Consider the following 20,973-nt stretch of genomic DNA (forward strand, 5'->3'; position numbering starts at 1 on the left):
GGTACAACACACACACACGCACACAGGCAGCTGATGGCGCGGCGACGGCCTAACAACAACAAACAGTTGAGCTACTAGAAATACCACAGCGAGAGCTGAAACCGAAGGCCTGGAAACTGAAACCAACACAAAACACGTCCTGCAGATTCCAGCAGCGCAAAGAACAGACAGAAAAATGACAAACATTTTTATTCGCAGGGGGACGACGGGGACGATCGAGCTTTCCGTACGGCGGAGACGTCGCTGTCGTCTGATTCCTCGCTACAAGTCGTGAAATGATCCTCCAGGAGATCCTGAGCTGTGACTGAATACATCTAGATGCATCCAGACCGTCAGCAGCCACGTTTCCATTAAAACCCACCATTAAGAAAGAAACAACGTGAATAAAGTTTGTTCCCACTGTGAGTCATAAAAAAAAAACACGCAGCGCCATCATCCTCCAACCACTTCCTGTCGCTTCTTTGTCTTCTCTGCCAGTAGCAAGGTCCGGTTGTTGATCACGTAACTCGTGGGAGGCGAAAAAAGCGTCTCCATTACGGCTTTACGAAATACACTAACTTCAATAAAATTGTGTAAAATGTACGTCTTATTCATTCAGAGCAGCTTCATAATGTTCAATGACATGTTCGACTTTTAAAAATAAATCTTTAAAATCGAAAATGACCTGCTGATATCTTCAGATCGCACTAAGAAGCAGAGAACAGTAAAGGTGGACAAAACTACTGATTTGTTTAATATTGAGATAAATATTAATTGATATGAAAAAGACAGAAAAAGAATAAAACAGAGCAACTTTGCTTAAACACTTTCGGCCTTCCTGTTATCTTCTAAAAGTCTAACTCTCCTGCACTCTGGATAAAGCGATCTCTTGTTTTTATGTGGTGCGTTCAATGACTGTAAAAAGATTTAAGTGTTTTTATTATGACCATCCAAAGATGGATGTCGGCCGATTCTGGTTAGTTGATTTCTTGGAGTAAATCTAATTATTAGGTGGATTTTTCCTCCTTTTCTGGGATCAAATCTAAGGCTGAAACGATTAATCAAATTAATCGGATGAATCAAATTATCTTGATTAATTGATTAATGAATTGCCAACACATGTATTAATTGATTAATCATTAACTGGAGCATACAGACTCCAAAAAGGCCACTTGCTGAAACAACAACACTGAGAACTAATCAAGCCAAACTGTACAAATAAAACATTAAAGATAAAAACCTGCTAAAAGAAAATCTCCCATTAAGCTCCTTTTGCTATCCAGTTATTAATTGGTTATTGATATTGGTGCATTGATGTGTTGAGCAGAAAGAGCTGAGCTTTTCACATGTTGACAGTAGAAGTGTTTTAGCTGCAGATCCGTCCATTTCTACAAATCTGTCAGCTACAGGAATGCTGTTATTGCATTTAGACAATAAAATGTTTATTTTCTTTTTAAAACCAAATTGTATATTTGCATCTTTTAAAGTATTTCTAATATTGTATAAAAAGGCTTAAGCAGTTAAATGAAAACTCTGCAGAATTTGACCTTTTTTTTCTGATTAATCGATTATTAAAATAATCGTTAGTTGCCACCAGGGTTATATTGGGTTTTTGATTATAGTTTGGCTTTATTTCATTGTGACTTTATTCATCTAACTCAGTTTTTAGAGTGTGTTTGCTGATTTTAGCTACATATTAGTTAAATATTGATTAGTTTCAGTTTAATTTTTAGTAGTTTTAGTTTTTTCATACTTTGGTCAATTTTCAGGTGCAAAATTCAAAAAGTCAAAGTCTTGTGTTGCAATTATGTATAGATCAATTAGGTAATGAATAGTAACTGAAGATACCATTCTCAAAACTGTATTTAATTTTTGATGAACTGGTGTTTTTTCCTAACTTTTGCTGTCGCTATGGTAATTTGCCAGTAGCTGACGTAAACTGCTGGTATGTAGGGGGAAAAATCTATTTTACATCAGTTTGAAAGACTAATAAATGGATTCATAAACATGAAAACGAAGGATTTTATATCTACAATTTCAGTATATTTTAGTTAGCTGTATAAACGCACAATATAGTCATAGTTTTTATTTATTTCAGCTAACAAAAATGTTTTTCCATTTCCGTTTTTGCTAGTTTTGGTCAACTACGATGCGCTTGGTTGAAAATCCCATCATGTTGAATGAAAACCACGGTGAGAATCTAATGCACCTTCTGCTAATTTATCCGATTTTGGTGAGATGTACACAGCGTCGTCCTCAAACTATTCTGTTAACCAAGATAAGACCTGAAAGAAGGAGAAGAAGGAAAAAAAGAAGTAGTGTATGCCTGGAGGCCGTTCAGAGGAGGAGCACTATCTGGCGATGGGCAGCTGGAAGTTTTGGACGGATGCTTAATGGAAGAGGAGCTGACCAGTTTGTTCCACTCTTCTATCCCACAGCGAGCGCTTGGCCAGCGTGGGCCGCCTCTTTGAAGGCGCTGCACTAAAATACACATTTGCTTCACCGGGCGGTCTCCTGAACGGTAACGCAGTAACACGAGCCCGCTGCAAAGTACCTATAAATCTGCTTAATGGTGCATTCAGGAAAGCCACAGAAGAAGAACAAACTTAGAAAGCCCCACCGGGGGGGAAGGTTAAACCAGGACTCGCAGCCCGACATGAAGTAAACAAACCACTCCGGAGAGGTCCGCAGAGAAATACGCCAGTACTTTAATGGAAATGTGGAGAAAATGTTCCAAATTTAGCAGGAAAAACACAATTTTATATTTTTTTTATAACAGTGTAAAAAAAAAAAAAGAAAATCGAGTAAAATTTCAGGAAGATGTAGAAGTCAGTAATGCCTTAAGCTTGATAAAAAAACGTGCTAGTTCCACTGGCAGATTATTAACAAAACATTTTTCCTCAAGCTAAAAGCATAACTGATACTTTTAGATCAATATTAATGAATTATTGGCTTAAAACAGGCGAATAAATCTTGCTGAAAAGTTACTTTTAAGTTAGTTTTGTCTTGTGTGACGTGCACTAAGATATTTGGAAGCAGAGGCGAGAGACAAGAATCAAAGCTTCTAGGTGCAACAAGTATGTGATGACCCAAACGGGTAAATGAAAAGCCCGTCCAGGACTGTGGGGATACTCACAGAGAAGAAGAGGTCCATGACGCGGGTGTCCAGCAGCGCCTCCCTCCAGGACTCCGTAGGCTTCAGCGTGACGTTCTGCGTGGCCTCAAACATGGCGATGTAGTGGCGCCCCAGTGGTCCGCCGCCGGTTAAGGCCGACAACAGCAACAAAAAACGGAGGAGGAGGAGGAGGAGAAGAAGAATATAGGAGGAGAAAGAGGAGCACAGGGAAAGCAGCGGCTCCGTCTCAGTGGTTAGGTCTGGTTTGTGGGAGAATCCTCTTGATACTCGTTCTTCCTCTCATTAACCCCGTCAATCTCTTTCTCACAATAAGAGTCGGGTTTTCTCAGCCTCCCCTCCTGATCTGCTCCATGTCGTCTTCCTTTCTTCCTCGGCTCTTTATTTGCTCAAGCTTGTACCCGCGCAGTTAAAGCGGGTCCTTCTTTCTCACCCTCCTGTGTTTTCCCTGACTTTTCCAGTCTATGACACCCCCCCTCTCGCTCGCTCTGACAGCCTCTTCGCTCCTTGTCCTCTCGCTCAACCCCTTCCCTTCCTCCCGGCCCTCCCTGCTTGTGCTCTCGCTTTTCTCTCCTCTGTTTCCTTAAGATCTGAGACTCCGCTCCTCTGGGAGAAATGCCCGAGGCTCCTTCCTTACTGTTCTCTCTCTCTCTCTCTCTCTCTCCTCGGCCAATCGCCGGGGCTTTCCGACTGACCACTTTCCAAGATGAAATCCGTGCAGTTTTTTTTCCCCATCACTTAAAGAAAAAACCCAAAAACGTCTCAGTTAATCGCCCATTCTCCAACTTGAACTATTTAACCTAAAAACTCAATGTGGGCTGTGTCAGCCCGTCGCCACAACACAGACGCAGTGTGCTCATTTAAACCGCTTATACATCCACTACCGGCCGATTCTTGAACCCACAATCTGTAACTACACAACCGCAACAATTCCTGTTGTTGTTCGAAACATCTAAAAAAAAAAAAAAACACACTCCCATAATAAGCTTTTCAAAGCTCATCGCAGCACATCTTCTTTAACGCTACAGTTTCTCACCAGCATGAATGCAGTTCACACACCCACAATACTCCACACACAAAGGAGACGTCTTGCCTCTTGTTATTACGACACCAACAAAACAAAAACGTCCACATGAAAGGGCCCGATGCAGACGCCTCCTTGTATTTATTCATCTACAGCCTATTTTTCAAGTGAAAGAATAATAAATTTGGGGTAAATAAGTTGATTAATGTGCGTATGAAGGCACGCACAAAACATTACCAAGTCATATTTAAGTTATTAAGGCAGGATTTCTCCCCGTGTACTATAAGCCTGGCGGGCCACCAGGCTTTACTTGTACCCCCACCAGGCTTAGCACTGCTTATTTTTTAAAAATCTTTTTAAAATGTTTGCATTTTAAGACTGTTGGTGTTCAGATATTAATTTTCCAATCACATAAATATCAAGTGATATTTTCAAATTTCCTGTCAACTTTACAGACTTTTTAGTTCAAAAACACGACAAGCAGCTGGATGAATGACTGCCGTAGCATCCAACCACCGGGCTTAGCAAGTTTTCATACATGCTAAATTATTTCATACTTCTGTGCCTCATTACTGCACATCAGGTTATTTTTACTAGGGAGTGACGTATTCTAATGACTTACTAAGACTGCTTAAAAAACAACAATAAAAAAACGCTCAAATCTAATACATTTTAAGTTTACAGATAAGATTTTACACTGTTGGGTCAATCATTTCCAATAAACGATGACCCTTAACGATCCCTAATCAAACCAGACTGACACTAACCAAGCAGATACTGGAGGCAGTAGACCAGGGGTCACCAACCCCAGTCCTCGAGATCTACTGTCCTGCAGGTTTTAGACGCATTAAACACTCCAACACACCTGAATCACCTCCTTAAGATGCCCTCAAGTTTTGACAAAGGCCTGGTAAAGAGTCACTTATCTCATCTAGTCGGAGATCAAGGCACTAGGGAGTCCAAATGACAGACAATTACTTTAACTCAGCTGTAAAGGCTAAACAAAGTGACGTGTGGTTGGTACAAACCCTGCAACAGCCGAGGAAAGCTCATAAAATGGACAAAGCAGGAATGTGATGTAAAGGCCTGTGCAAATTCTTTACAGTCTATTTGACACACTTTGTTTTAAATCTATAACACAGCCCACCAGAGATTAAACCACCCAGTAAACTAATACAGCACTCAACCACAAAAAACATCCAATTATAATAATCTATTATAATGACTTATTTTATTTTATCATCATTTTTAAGACAAAATCCTTTAGTAACTACCTAAAAGGTTTCAGTTTTAATGGGATGCAACAGGAGCTGTAGTGTAAAACATTTATTATTATCCACTTTCCACAGTGCCTCCCTTTGATTGGCTTCACCCATCCAGATGCACTTTCAAACAGCTACAAACATAAATCCAATTATTACTTTGAGCTTATATTTCTGTTTAGATTTCCACATCAACATAAACTGATTTTTATTTTGTTTTGTTTTTTATCTAATTTCCGTCATGTCAGCCGGCATCGCTGCACCGCGGCTCAGTGACGGCACAAGCCGGAAACTTCCACAGGAATGTTTGATCAAAGCCAAACGGCGGCAGAGGCCGACAAGGTCACGCATTCCTCCAACGCCAGTCCGGTCCCTCCCCGGCGCACACGCCCCACAACGACACCGCATGCCGCACTTTGGGCACAAAAGTTGCCACCTGTTTAAGGTTCTGAAGGACTCTTTAAAAATAGAGAGTATGTGGCAGACGATCACAAGCTAAATACTTCTAAAGAGAGGAGTAGCTGAACACGTTTTCACACCTGATAGTCCCGTGAAACTCAGTTTGGTTGGAGACCAAAATTGCATCGTTTGTTACATTTTCAGATGTTGCGGTTTGCTGTTACACTGCAGTGTGTTAAAAAAAAAAACATTTAATAAACCTGTTCCCCTCCTCAGCTGTAGGGGCGCTGCAACAAAACCTACTTTAGGACACAACACAAAAAAACTTTCTTTTTTGCAAAATGTAAAAAATGGAGCAGTGCCAGATTTTAGTGGTTGTAGGATTTCTCTTTTGCTTTGGTAAAAGACCAAGAATAATTTCTCCCGCTAACGTTAGACCCCATGGTTTGGTTTGGTTGTATTTATGCAGAACACCCTGCGATACATTCCACTTCCTGCTTTTTAAGAGAGTCTGACTGCACGTTCACACCTCCCCAAACGAACCAGACTTTTCAGTCAAACGAGCAAAATGTGTTCATGTGTCGGATCCTAAATACAGCTGAGAATCAAACATGCTGTATAAACCAAAATTTCCTTTTATTCCACTGCTATGTGCTCCTTTTTTTGGCCTATAAAAAGATACGGCAACAAAATATCTCTATTGGTGCATTCACACCAAACGCGTTTTGAGCGTCAAGCGTGTCTGTTTTACATTCAAAGTCTAAGTGGAGGCGTGTCGAGGGCGCATCGGACGAGTCAAAATCACTCTAAATGTTTTCTATTGCCGGCCTATTTGACGCTCCCAACACTTCAAATCACGCCGCGCTAAACACTCAAAACGCGCCGCGAAGGAAGGTCCGCCTACCTGTCTATGCAAATACACCTATCCAGTTGAAATACGGCACAAGCTATTGCTAATATTTGCATTAACTGAATGGAACTGAAGTTCTGAATGTTTAGTTCCCAACCCAATCAGAACCAGAAAAAGGAACCGGTCTGTGTGTGTTTGTCATTCCAACACGATGAGTAATGAACCCGGAGTGACGACGACATGTGGCTGTGGTTTGTGGGTTTTTAAAAGACATCACCTGCTACTATCTCGACCACTCCAGCAGGCTCCAGAATATCTAATGTGACACGTCAATTTTCCACTCCAAAGACGAGACGTAATGACAGACTGTCAGAGACAGAGAGAGAGAGAGAAACTCAGCCCTGTTAACCACCAACCACAAGTTTCAATCAAATGCGAGTGAAAAAGCCCACACAGTGAAAGTTCCCACAAAGAGTTGTCGAGTCTGCGATCACAGAGATGTGTAAACATAAAAGTTAATTCCTCAGCCATCAACGGTACGTTGCAGAACGCTCAACCGTGACACAGATTTTATCGTCCATTTCTGCCCTTGCGGTTTCAGCGGGACGCTGGAGGGTCGACCAGGTGCGACCTGCAAGGTGCCAACAACAACTGGACAATTCTCAAACAGGTGCCGGCACAAACGAACGACAGAAAGAAAACAAATTAAAGCGCAAGAAAGAAATGTGATGTGGAAAGATTTGTTTAATAATGCATCAACGCCTTGGAATCATGACGATGCAAAAAGTAATGGACTGGATCAAATTTAAAAAGCCTTTTTGTTCATATTTTCCTAAATATGTACGTCAATTTGACGGAATGAAATCAGGAATTTCCCCAAGCAATTTGTTTTTTCAGCATTTACAATGAAGTTCACAATGGCTGCGTTTCCATTAACCATAAATTTACTAAACTGAATTTATGTGGAAACACGCCAATTAAAGACAAAAAAAGACGTTTTCTGATTGAAAGGTTTTGCGCTGAGATGCATATTGAAATAAATGTATTTTGCAAAACTTCAACGGATACTTTTTTTTTTTTTTGCTGCTCTAGTGGCCTTTATTTGATAGTTAATTTACAGGAGGGTGGGTAATGAGAGACGGGGGAAGACATGAAGCAAAGGTCGCCAAGACTGGGAATCGAGCCTGCGACAGCGAGGACTAGGGCCTCCATATGTGGGTTGTGCTTAACCCCTGTGCCACCACAGCAGAACCCCAGAGATAAAGACATTTTGTGTTATTGATCAGGAATTATTTTTTCAGGAAACGGCATGCGGCGTGAGATCCTATTTTTGTTCACCTGCATCACGACGAGATTAGATAAACAGCTTCATTTTCTCTCCAGATTTAACACGACACACCAAAAACTTTCAGCTGTTGCACAAAAACCGTATTAATCAACCGGACAGCATTTTGTGACGGTTTTAAATAGCCAACATCCTGCTGATCCTGGTAATCTCAACATTTTGCAAGCCTGAACAACCTTCACGCTCAAGGATCGGTGGATTAGCGGGCTTCTCTTCCATCCCCTATTCATTATGTCCGATCAGCGCAGAGGAGGGTCCCGCTGCATGGTGGTGGTGGGGGGTGGGGGTGGAGCGGCTGCCAGTGGCCATGCAAAGACCGCAGCGCTATGCTACGGCGCGTGGTGGGGTTTAAGTGATATATCCTGCCACAAGACCGCCCTGCAGCCTCGCCATGTGGAATAACAGTCCAGGAATACCTCCTCTGTGACCTGTTCCCCCCACTGGTGAGCCCCTCCCGTCTGCTTAGGCAGACATCATTAATTCAGCTTCCAGTGGGGGGGAAACCAATAATAAAGTAATTACACACTGGTTTTTCATGCCAGTTTTTTTTTCTTCCCCTTGGAATCCAAGAGGAGAAATCCATGTAATGCAGTAACATGAGCCGAATACTTTCTCCGTATCGCAAATCCCTTATAAACTGCACGCTGTCGTAATTTAAAAAGATTCCACCCTGTGCCTTCTTTCAATGAAAGAACGGATGAGCGGCCTGAACATCCATCAGCTTTCCCCATCAGCTGTTTGCTCCGTCCCGCTGTTGTTTAGAGGGCGGTCGCTTAGGATTCTTCATGGTGGGTCAGGGCCAAGGCAAACAGTCAGCATCAGATTACATATACCCTAATCCTAACCCTAACCTCGCGGCCACAATGCCCAGAGCGCGACCTGAAGAGAGCTGATGTGAAAACCGAGACCACTCCCACACCGCCGTCCATTCGACACGAGCGCACACTACAAAAAACACTAAATCTTAGAAAAATGCCATTTTTGGACTCGTTTCCAGTGCAAATTTCATGGTTGAAATAAGACAAAGCAAGGAACATTTCAGTAAGCTTGTTTTCAGTCTATATCGATAAAAAGTACTAGTTTTCCTAACAGAAAAACTGTTAGGAAACATGGGATTAATGAAATAATCCACCGGTAGATATATTAAGGAATAATTGACTTAAAGCAAGCAGCTATATCTTGCTCAAAAGTTACTTGTGAGTTAGTTTTGTCTAATTTCTAGTGCTGTATGACATTTGCACTAGAAACACTTTGGTAAGATTGTGTTTTTCCAGCGTATCTCCTGATTGGAGGCTTGTTTTTGTTGCTACACCATCCATGAAATTCTCTGGGTTCATGTAGGGAAGAAATAAAGAGATGGCAGTCAAGCAGCAGAAACTGAGGTACCGTTACTTTAGAGAGAGAGAAAAAGTTTTGCTCTAGTTTTAAACACTGGTTTATCTTGCAGTTTTCCAGTCTTTTCAGTTTTACAAACATTTCTTGCGGTAATCTGGTTTTGTGATTGAAATGCGCCAAACAAAACATGAAAAACTGCTGGAAAAAATGACGCAAAACAAAAACAAAACACCAAAGGAGAAAACAAAAGAAATACTCAGTTTATATCTGCTTGTGCTAAATTTAATTTGACACGAACAAGGAAAAAAAAAAAAAAACAGGTTATGTGGATTCACAGCAGATCAGAAGGGCTCTGTATTTTTGCAGCAGCTTTTTAAGATTAGCTTGACAGACTCTGGTCTACATATGTCTACATACAGATTTGTCCTCAAGTGTCTTTAGCAGACAAGACTTTGCTGTAATGGTTTTGGTCTTTAGTTCCCTCACTGTCTGAATGTCTTTTGCAGCTTTCCCTTAGACTTTGTTTGAATCTCGATTCATTTTCAGTAACGATGCACCGCTTGCATTTTTCTGGCCGATCGCAATCTTTAAAAAGCCCAACATGCTGATTTCGATTTTGGTCGGTACTGATTTTTTTTTTTGTTGCCTGAAAAGTCACTAAATATAGAGACAAAGTTGCTAAGTTGGTACATGTGAACAGGTGGGGGTGTTAGTTTCATGGGGAACAAAATGGGACAGAGGCTGATTTTCAAACTCCCAAAATTAATAAAATCTGAGCCGATTTACCAATGACCCCTAATTTTTAGTCCTTGTAAACAATGTCAAAGCAAATTAAGCCATTTAACTCTGACCCACAAATCATCAAGACATAAAACGACTCATAACTCAAGGTATGATCCACCACTGTGTCAACTTCTAACAAAAAAACCTAACAAAATTTACAGATACACGGTACTTTGTAAACAGCTTCCTGATCCAAAGGCACAATTTCTTCCAATTTTCCAGGAAAACCCACTTTAAAGGCACCAACATACTTCGGCGTACTTCACTCGCGTCCACCCAAAGGACAACGTTTACCACCACGTCTCGTCTTGTCACACAGAAATCTGCTTGACGTTCACACCCGACTGTTTTGTATACGTCAACAAGCTAATAAGGTTGAGTTGGCTCAAGTGAGCGCTGCATGACTGCCACTCTGAGCTGCACTAACAGGTCACCAGGTGGTCCAAGCGCCCAACCAGCTCATTGAACTTGCTAGTATCCATTCGGATTGTGACAAATGAAGGAATTCGTCATGGGAAATGTAGGCAATCAGTACGCTCAACTATCAATCCGGATATTGTGCGAGGAATCCGCCCGGCTCATAGAATACCCATTGTACGTCCGAGTATGTGGGAGCCTTAAGGTTTACCGTCTTGTCTTGACCATATTTCCAACAATTGGAATACCTGCTGACCGAAATGCTAACTTTGTAGTAACCAAAGCACTTTAACATATTTCAAGAACAATGGAGAAGACATCATTGCATGGACGTTTTATTGCAATTGTCTTGATTTTCAGTTAATTTGTTGTCTGAATTGTCTGTTTAGAGAGAGTCAGCGGCAGACAAAGACGACCAAACTTTGGTTTGAAGAGACGTACCAAAGGGCTATAAAAATCATAATGGAGTAAACAACTTTGTAGGAGGAAATGGAATCAGACGTGCCACTTTCCGATTATAAGATGACAAATCTTCCCACTGAGTCACAGTCGCCCTGCTGTATAACTGGAATCAAGACTTTCCTCCCCGGAGGGCAATTAAAAGACAAGTCTGAAACTGACACAGCTGGCACATCGGTTTTGGAGGCTCCCTCTCATACCAGCTCCATCTACATGGTATAATCAGTGGCTGGAGGACAAAGGCTAATGAACCATTATTGAAGCAGCCGAGTCGTCTGAGAGCGTTTCGGGGCCTTGAGGCCTGACCGTGACCCCGTCTGCAGTCCAGCAGGGTGTGGAGTGACACGTGGGGGAGCGCGTCGTCAACGGAGGACCCCCTATCTGTGGTGTGTTCAGTTCACACCACAGCAGGCCCAGCAGCAGGCGTGCTGCGGCGCTCCCCAGCGGCTTTCATCAATCTGTTCCACGTTTCGGCAGCAGCTCAGGCATTCCAAGACTTCACACGCACGGCGGATTTCAAGGGGAACGCCACTTGATCTAAGACGTCGTGAGCTATTTTTATGGGCTGAGACGGTAGTCAACATTTACGACAAGTCAACATGAAGAGGAGAGAACGGCTCTATTTGAGTGAACCCAACACCAGCAGGAAAAGGTCCCCGCGCTCAGAAGTTACCCAGCGACTTCTGCTTCATTCATTTCTGTTCAGCCGGTGATTAAATAATGAAGTTCAAGGAGCTGAACTCGCGCCGCGTTCAGAGCCTTGAAAGCAATCATGTTTAATGTGGAGTGTGCGCTTCAACGTGTCTGAAACGCTTAGAGGAATCAAGTTTTGACAGAGTTGAAGTGAAAGATTAAATCGAGTAAGATTTTAATTTCTATAAAAGGCTGGAAATAATAATCTTCCACTAGACTTTTCCTTTTTGTCGCACTTGATCAGATCAGAAAACAAGTAGATTCACTACTAGACAAGACCCAACAGGTGATTTCATTTACTAAAACAGAAAAAAAACAAATGAATCGCTATGACGACCAGTCTGACCATCCCTTCCTCAAAGCTCCCAGGATCAACAGCCGCTGCTCCTCGGCTTCATAAAGATGCCGCAACAATAAAACTAAATTAAACTCTTGTCCAAAAATCAATATCAATAAACTTTGAAACATAAAAGCGGGTCTTTGAGAACACAAATCGGGTGGAGCGTGCCTGGCATACCAAGGGGAGCCTCGACAAGCCGAGGCGGGGCTGCCGTGCTGCTGGAATGAGACGGAGGGGGGGAAGGTGGACACACAGAGACACCTCTTTGAAAATGATACATGGCTCTGGCTGGCAGCAAGCGCCACTCCAGATCCCCTCCTCAGACGGGCCGAGAGGATGCCAGGCTGCGGGGATTAGAGCCGTAATGAGTCGGGGGTGAGCACACAAACACTCAGACACACGCGCCTAAGTTTGCTCAACAATGCAGCTGACTGTGAACGCAACACGGACGTGTTCACAAGACGTGAACGACGAAGCAAAAACCTGCTGACAGATGTGCATCTCAGAGGCGACGTGTATTTAAAGACATACACCAGGTTTCACCGACTCAAATTTAAGGCTTTTTTAAGACCCTTATGAAAGGAATTTAAGACCCGTATCGTCACGTATAGTACGAACATCGTCCAGCCAGCTGCTGTGAAAGTTGTACTTACCCAGGACAAGTGGGCAAGTACAAAAACATTAGCTACCCTAGCAAGGGTAGCAAGGTTTTTATGTCAGCAGAACTCAGTGGAAAGTAAAATCAGAAAGTATGAGGTAGCATTTATGCTAAACGACTGTAATAATTACTGAATAGTGGATGAAAGTAAGACAAAAACGATTCTAAAAGTTGATGTTTCTCAACATTTTTGTAAAGGGTTCCCTGGCTAGAACCTAATGCTGTTTGCCGGGCCATTGCATGGAGAAGTTTGGTAACCCCACATGCCTTACAAAGATGGTTACTTCACACCAAGTAAGTAAGTCCTATGGATTTCCATGTAGTGATGCTTAACCACCGACTCTCCACTTGACATAAACCCCTTCAGCCTGGCAGCAAACGGCATCAACAATCAGCTAACAAAGGATATGATTTGGAGGCAGGAAGTTCCAGCTGAGGACCTGGTTGGCCAGAGCCAGGTAGCGCTGGAAGACGCAGGACATCTGAGCGTTGAGGTTCTCCCTGCGACTGAACTCCTGCAGCACCTCCATGGTCAGCATGAAGATCTGACGCAGGCCGTCCTCCTGGAGGGGGATGAGAGAGAAGAGCGGTCTGACTGCAGCGGTACGGCTGGAGAAAAAAGAGGAAGTGAGGTTTACAGACAAGAGAGGAAGCCAACCTGAAAGAGGCGCTTGCAGTTGCCGTGGAACTCCATGCTGAGGCCAATGCTGCTGGTCTTGCTGGAGCTGGAGAACTCGCTGAGCAGAGCGGTGAGGATGGAGCAGGCCAGGGTTTGCTGCAGGGCAGAAGATGTGACCTTAGATTAGCTCAGAAGCGGTGCGTAAATCATTTCCCATGGCTCTCATTAGGGCGGTCCCTTCCTGTTCTATGAAAATACGGATGAGTTAGTTTGACCTTGTAACCTAAAAGACCTTTGTGATGACTTCAAGCCACGCCTTCTCGTCCAACATCAGTGCCTAACCTCAGAAATGTGCTCCAGGAAGAACTTGCACTCCTAAACCTTGTGGAAAGTTTTCCATAAGGAAAGTTTGTTATAGCTGGAAATGTTGGCAGACATCCCCTTAAATCTAGGGCTGCGTCAATTTATGGATCAGATGATTTATCCGAGTCAATTTCCTTAATTGTGGGAGATCTGTGATCGGTCAATACCTACACATGAAGACGATCTTTACCACTGATCTTATCTACCTCAGCAAAGATCTAACAACCAGCCACCGTCTTCTTCTGCTGTCCCACCAGACGGACAGATCGGCCCACCAGGTCAGGTCTGGATGTCTGCAGTCAACAATGGTCACCCCACCCCAACTCAGCAACTTTCTTGCTATATTTAGCAACATTTCAGAAAAAAACCCTGATATGGGTCAAAATCGGGATCGGCACGTCAGGCTGTTTAAAGATCATGATGGGCCGGAAAACCGTACTGCATTTCCGCACTATAAGGGGCACTAGATTAGAAGGAGCTAATGAATGGTCCATTTTCAATCTTTAAGTGGAAAACAAAGATAATTCAGTCAGTCAAAGCACAGTGTGTTTTACTCCGACTACGGTAACCTGACTACTTAACGTAATGTAACTAAAACATTTTGACAGAGCACCGTAAACCACACAAAATCGCTTCGAGGTCAGTAAGCACAACCAGAATTAATCCATTGTTTGGGGCTGTTTCACTCCAGAACAATATAAGAGGCGCTCCAGATCATAAGGCCTTTTTTTAAATCAAATTAAAGGCTTTCAAGTGTGCCTTATAGTCCGGAAATACGGTAATTAGAGTGCAGTCCTAATTAAATCCCATGGAATAAGAATGGTACGTCACTTAAGTTCATTAGGAAGACTATGTTTTTGCACAATATACCAAACCCCAAACATCTGTGATAAATCAGCCAGAAATTAGCTCATGGTGTAACAGTTTGGGTTGGTTTACAGTTTCAGGGTCATTTTTTGTTTTACCAGCCCAACACAGATACTACTTATCCCCTTAACTTTGTTTTTCTACAGAAGAGTTCCTGTCAAGGAACATTTCAAGTTATCTCATTGTGACCAGAGGTCAAAGGTGACTGGGAGTTTTGTGCATGAAACAGGAAGACATCGCTGATGTCTGATAATTGCACTTACAAGTTAAATATAAATATTTCCTTCATGCTAAAATACATCATTAATGCCAAGTTTAACACTGTTTTCATTTTATTTTGACACTCTGAGGTTCAACTAAACGATTTGTTTTTTTCAACAATTCAGAGATTTTGTCCGTTTCAGAAAAGTTCAGGACAAACAAAGTTGTACATTTATTTACTCATTTTTTGGCAAAGCTTTTCATCCACTACGAACGCATTTCTTCTTCTTTACTTCTGGTGGCGCTATTAAAGCAGGCAACAAATACAAACAAGATCCTCAGCAACTAGAAGATTTTCACATTAGCTATTTTAACTGGTGGCTGAGGTTTTTGTTTTTTATGACTTGTAACATGGCTGCACACAAAGCAAAATGAATAGCTGCAAAAGGGAGGGAGAGAAAAAAGTCCTGAATAAAGGCTCAGTTAAGTGTTAGAAAAACTGCCTCATTAATCTTCATCTAACAGTGGCAAGAAAGCTTTTAAAGGGTTCATAATAAAATTCCACTATATTTTCACCCGACACATACAATCTAAAGTTAAATATATCAAAAGGCTTTAACTGTTAGCAGCTACTGATCCCCTGGTTATGACCAACAAATAGATATTATGTAAAGAAATTAAGTCAAGTCTCAACCTGCAGAGAAAATGAGTCATTAATGTAATTTCAAAAGTATAACTTAAAGTAATTTGTTACTTAAGAAATAGCTTTTTGTAAGGATCTGAAATAACTCTCTCTCTCTTTGGGATTTAAATTCAAGCACAAGAACGGTAGTGCCATCTACTGGCTGAAACAGGAATTTACTTTATTATGAGGGGAAAAATCTGGATATTGCTTGTCAAATTTAGGGATCATCACTTTTAGATTTTTTGAATAATGTTTATGAATGTGCTGGAGCGTACATGTAGAGCTGTGCAGCGATATTTTCTGCTATCCTATCAGTGAAAGCTGAGGTGCGCGTGTGTTCCCGTTACCACTGTGGGGTTCCCGCTGCTGATGAGCTGGCCGACCTCGTGGAAGATGCCTTTGCAGTTGATGCTTTTGTCCAGAGAGCCTCGCTTCACGATGACGGCCACAGCCAGCAGGATCTGCTCACGGACGTACTTCTGCAGGCTGCAGGAGCGCCACAGAGGAACGGAGGGACTGTTACCCATTGAGTTTGGAAAAGCTTACACCGCAGAGAGGCTCACCACATGCACAAAAATCAGGATTAAGACACACAGCTGGATTTTCAATAGTCCTGGTTCCACTGGGAGAACTTTTCACTTATAACACAGGAAAAAGGTCTTCCTATAAGTGTAATAATCTACCAGCAGAATATTTAGACACCATGTACTTAAAACAAGCTTGTGGAAACGTTACTTGTGAGTTATTCTGTCTTATTTCAAGTTTACCGAGATATCTGCACCAGAAACTACTAAAATATTTGGTAAAACTTTGTGTTCTTGCGGCTACTAAATATATACTTTTGGACTGGCCATCAGCAGTCAACCTGCCTGGATATGAAACTGGCACGCAGAACGTGAATGCATGAAACTCGGAAGATCCAACAAAGCCTCCTCTTTCTTTCCTACTCACTTGGGTCTCTGCAACACGTAGGTGAGGAGGAACGCCCGGAGGGACTCGATGCTGGTCTTCTCCAGCAGGATCCACTCCCGCACAACGGCCTCCATGACGGCGGTGGCTGCCTGGAATAGCACATAGTCCACCTTGCTTGTCTCTGGAGAGGGAAACGCGAGGAGGCAGGAAGAACGCGTTACAAAACTGGAGAGCGTCAAAAGGGAGCGAATTAAGACGGCGTGTGGGCAGGGAAGTCATGGGAAAACGTCCTAACTGCTTCAGCACTTTTATACAAAACAGGTCTGAAACGATTAATCGGACGAATCGGTTACTGATTATCCCGGTTGTTTTGATTGCCGCCACAAAACGTCGTCGATGTTTGATTTTTTTTTTAGCCTTAAACATTGTTTTTAATTCAAGAAATATTTGAAAGTTGCTCTGAATAAATTAAGGCTGAAACAATTAATCAGATAAATAATTAATCGATTATCGATATAATCGTCAACTATTTTAGTGATCGGTTAATCGCTTACTTTAGAACCTTTCATCTTAAGCATGTTTAGCTGCAGATGCATCCTTTGCCACTGGAACTTAAGGAATGCCGTTATTACATAGGAAAAAATAAATAAAAAATTAACTGAGTTATTGATTAAGTTGAACCTTTTAATGCACTGCTAATATTAAATAAAAAATACCTTGAAAAATCTGCAAAATGTGTCAGACTTCTTTATCCAATTGTCAGAATAGCATTAATCGATTATACTAAAATAATTGTTGGTTGCAGCCCTGAAACACACCGCCCAGACTCGCAGATAAACTTACAGGATTTAGTAAGGTATTAAAAATAAAAGTCTGAGTGTTTTTTTTTTTTACATGAATGGTTTTAATTTAGTTGTTTCCTTACCAAATGTCAAGTTCTACCAATATGTCAAAGCCAAGGGATTATATTCATCACTCTTGGAAATAGGTAAACTGGCCCTAATTTCAGAGCTTGCAAAGTTACACATTATCTCTCCAAAGTCCTTTTCATAAAACAAGCGGGCTTGTAACCATAACACCACAGGCTGATTCTCATGTGATCAGGTTCAAACATGTCCTGGGTCAGTACATCGCCTCGGTCCGGCAGCTTGTAACCAGCAAGGTGGTTCCTGAACACCTCGAGTGCACCGCAATACGACGCAAGTTGGGCGATTCATTCGACAATTACCCAGGATGTGCTTGCAGATGGCGAACGGGGACTTGGACTTCCTGAAGGAGAGGAATACATGTTCAGCGTGTTGCCTCTGCTCTGTGTTGACCATGGATGGCGGTGCCTGGGGAAGAAACAGCAACGGCACAGTTCAGGCAGAAAGCTCTACAAAGACAACATGTACTTGGTAAAACCAGTGTGCTGGAAAATGTTGTAAAAAATGCTTTGTTCTAGGGCTGCACCGATCCACTGTTTTCACTTCTGATACCAATATCTGATGTTTAGTATCGGCTGATACAGAAAAACAGCTGACTTGACCTAAAATGTTTCATTTTGAAACACAGACATAAATGTACTAGACTACAAATTTATTAGATAACCATTAAATACACCGATAGCTTCACAAACTTGGTCAAAAATGTAAAAACAACTTTAATCTGTTCATTCAGCATAATTAGGAGCAGAATCGCCAATGAAAAATAAATGATAAAAAACAAAGACCATCTGGGCCAAACATAAAAAAATAATAATAATCTGCAACAAAAATGTTTTAAAATGTTTCAGGAAGTGCAATAAGGAATTATAAATATAATGCAACATGAATAATAAAGTCTAGAATTCGACTGAACAGATCTCCCTTGATGGATCGGCCAAACTGTCACCGATACCCGAGTGAGAATTTTTTCCAATATCGATACCAATACAGATATCGATATCGGATCAATGCATTTCTATCTCACGTAGGACCAAGTTGGTTCAGAACTGCATTATGCTAAAACTGAAAGACTATTTTGCAGCTGAGACATCAACATACATAAGAAGAAATGTTGATAGATAACTGAAGGATTTATTTTCCAATGTACTTTTAGTAAAAAACTGATAAGCTGCAGCTGAGTTTGCACAGTAAAACTCCGACCGACGATGCAGCTGAAACCCTGTCCTACAGAGGGATTAGACAAAACAGAGCGTACTGTAAACCTGCTCTATCAAAAGCACCGCCACCATCACAGCAGCTGATAATGTGTCTATTCCTCGAAGTAGTGTCGCCTCCGTCATCCATAGAAGACACAAGTAAGCCTCTCATAGCACAAATAAACAGATTACAGCTCTAAGAAAGTGCAAAACAAACAGTTTTTTTAAAATACAGCAGCGTCTCCATGATACCGCCCAGCAGGAAAGTCACATTCCAGACCTAATTGCAGTAAAAGCAGCTCAGTGGTTGGAGGTAGCAGAAGGAAGAAAGGGCCTTTTATCTGACAAACCACACATAATGTGCCATAATGAGATCACACACACACACACACACACACACACACACACACACACACACACACACACACACACACACACACACACACACACACACACACACACACACAGACAGAGTTATAAAAGACGACTACAAGCAGACAGACTCAATGGACTGGACCTAATGTGGTCTGCTGTTAGATTAAAGCCCAAATTTAGAACGACTTTTAATTCTACACTAAAAGCGAATGACAGACGGTCCTTCAGAGGACTGGTGTGTCAAACGCACCACTGAGGACGGTTTGCAGGGACGTTTTCCCATTTCGAAATTCAAGACTTTTCCAGAATCAGATTCTTGTATTTGTCTGGCAAAGTTTCCCCCCGGCATGACGGACAGTGAGCGCAAAACATTTTATTGAGTCAAATCCCAGAAAAATAAAACTGAATCTCGCTTCGGGTTCAGAAGTTTGGAAAAAGGAATATTTCACCTTTCTATTTGGTTTTTGACAAGTTTAAGAGTATAAATGTGGAAAAAAAATCAGGAAAGTTTCTTTATTTTGTTAGGGAAAATTTAAGAATTTCTGCTGATATTCAAAACTTGATCATCTCTGACTAGTAACCAATAAACTGACAGAACTAATAATTTGTTTTCCTTTTAATAGGGTTGTAGTTACACTTTTCTGTTTACTTTGGTCTGCATCCAGTTGATAAGTTTGACAATTTGTCGCTTTTTCTAGCGGTTTGGTTCCTTTTCCACACAGAAAAATCTCCAAGCGAACTGAAATCAGTTACTACAAACCAGGCGAGAATCTGTTTATTAGTCAGACATGTCCGGGGCAGGAGAACCAGAGGTTTAAAAAAAAGAGAGAGAAAGAGAGATAGTTCTGTCCAATTGTCTCTCCAAACCAGGATCATCCCTTGTTGGCCGGTTGGAATCTAAAAAACATGTTTTTCAGATTGTCAGATAAAAACTAGAAATCCTCCTCTGGGCATACAGACGGGGACTGTTGTTGACAAGACTAGTTACACTAACTGGGATTGATGCTAAGAAGCTAATCCCAGTTTTAGATATAATATCATTTTGTCTTTCTGCTGTAATATTGGTGAAATGAAACAATAAAAAACGCCGACACTTCTTCTGGTCCTAATATATCTAAAAAGGTTTCTTAAAATATATGAATGATTCAACAATCTAGCCCCCTGTATTGACAAATTAGAGGGTTTTTCTCCTACAAAATCAGCTGTTCTGTATTAAAAAATCTTATGGAAATATCAACAACAGCAAACTGCTACAATTTCAAAAGCACAATAAAAGCTAGAGAATCTATCATGCAAAGGATTTAGGATATAGAGGTTTTAACTGTATACATAAATGTCCAGTCAAGAAGAGGGAGACAGCTCTGTATTTTTGAGCTAATTCTGAAAAAATATTTTAACAACAAAAAAATGTTGTCAATTATTGCTCTCAGAAGAAATATCATGATAGTTTTACCAAAGTGGTGATTGGAAATTAGCCATTAGCAGACACACATCTCCTAAAAATGGATAAAATGAAAATATACAACACTTTTTCTTGACATAGCTTAAAATCTAATGAGAGTTACTAAATTCAAAGGAATGTATTATTTAATGAAAGTTAGTGATCAGACAAACAGCTGTTTTTCCTTCAGCCTTCTTCTAATTTAGATTTCCATAATCATTACAGCCTGGATTTGTGTTGACAATATTTTAAATGAGACGCAGCTCCCAGATTAAAACACCTGCAGATGAGTGAAATGTGGAGCTTTAATATTAGCTATTTGACTCACTATTGTACTGTGACGATTGCCTTTCTAATAACGTCATTTTGGGCTGAGCTGGGTTATTTACATTGTCCTGGTTTGATTGAAATGGTCACGCAGCAGCAGCAGCAGCAGCAGCAGCTAGCTGAATTACCCAGCACACACACCGACATGCACATGGTTAGCTACTGGCTCCTAGCCGGGCTCTTCTGTCGGTTCAGGCTGAAATAAGTAAGTGATTAGCGGAAAAGAGTGAGCTGTAGCTGGGCGAGGAGGAGCTGAAGCTGTAGACAGCGGAGCAGAAGAGAGAATATAAACAACAGCGACATGCTGCAACTGTCTCTAGAGTCCAGAAAACTTGATTTAGCGGCACAGAGAGAACACGAACCGCTGAAGTTTCTGGAAAAAAA

General features: G+C 41.5%; 1 protein-coding gene across 1 annotated transcript in view; it reads right to left on the reverse strand.

Moving 5' to 3' along the window:
• Nucleotides 1–20,973, reverse strand: part of xpo4 (exportin 4) — a 50,831-nt gene that overhangs the window by 29,397 nt on the left and 461 nt on the right. The window contains exons 2-7 of the mRNA XM_014967510.2: nt 17,553–17,658; nt 16,364–16,505; nt 15,760–15,898; nt 13,336–13,452; nt 13,087–13,240; nt 3,116–3,228 (exon numbers count right to left, since the gene is read on the reverse strand). Coding sequence (XP_014822996.1) covers nt 3,116–3,228; nt 13,087–13,240; nt 13,336–13,452; nt 15,760–15,898; nt 16,364–16,505; nt 17,553–17,658 — 771 coding nt within the window. The remainder of the gene's footprint in view (nt 1–3,115; nt 3,229–13,086; nt 13,241–13,335; nt 13,453–15,759; nt 15,899–16,363; nt 16,506–17,552; nt 17,659–20,973) is intronic.

Source organism: Poecilia mexicana, unplaced genomic scaffold (assembly GCF_051168715.1).
Source record: "Poecilia mexicana isolate PSO_F unplaced genomic scaffold, ASM5116871v1 scaffold_2, whole genome shotgun sequence".
Lineage (NCBI taxonomy): Eukaryota > Metazoa > Chordata > Actinopteri > Cyprinodontiformes > Poeciliidae > Poecilia > Poecilia mexicana.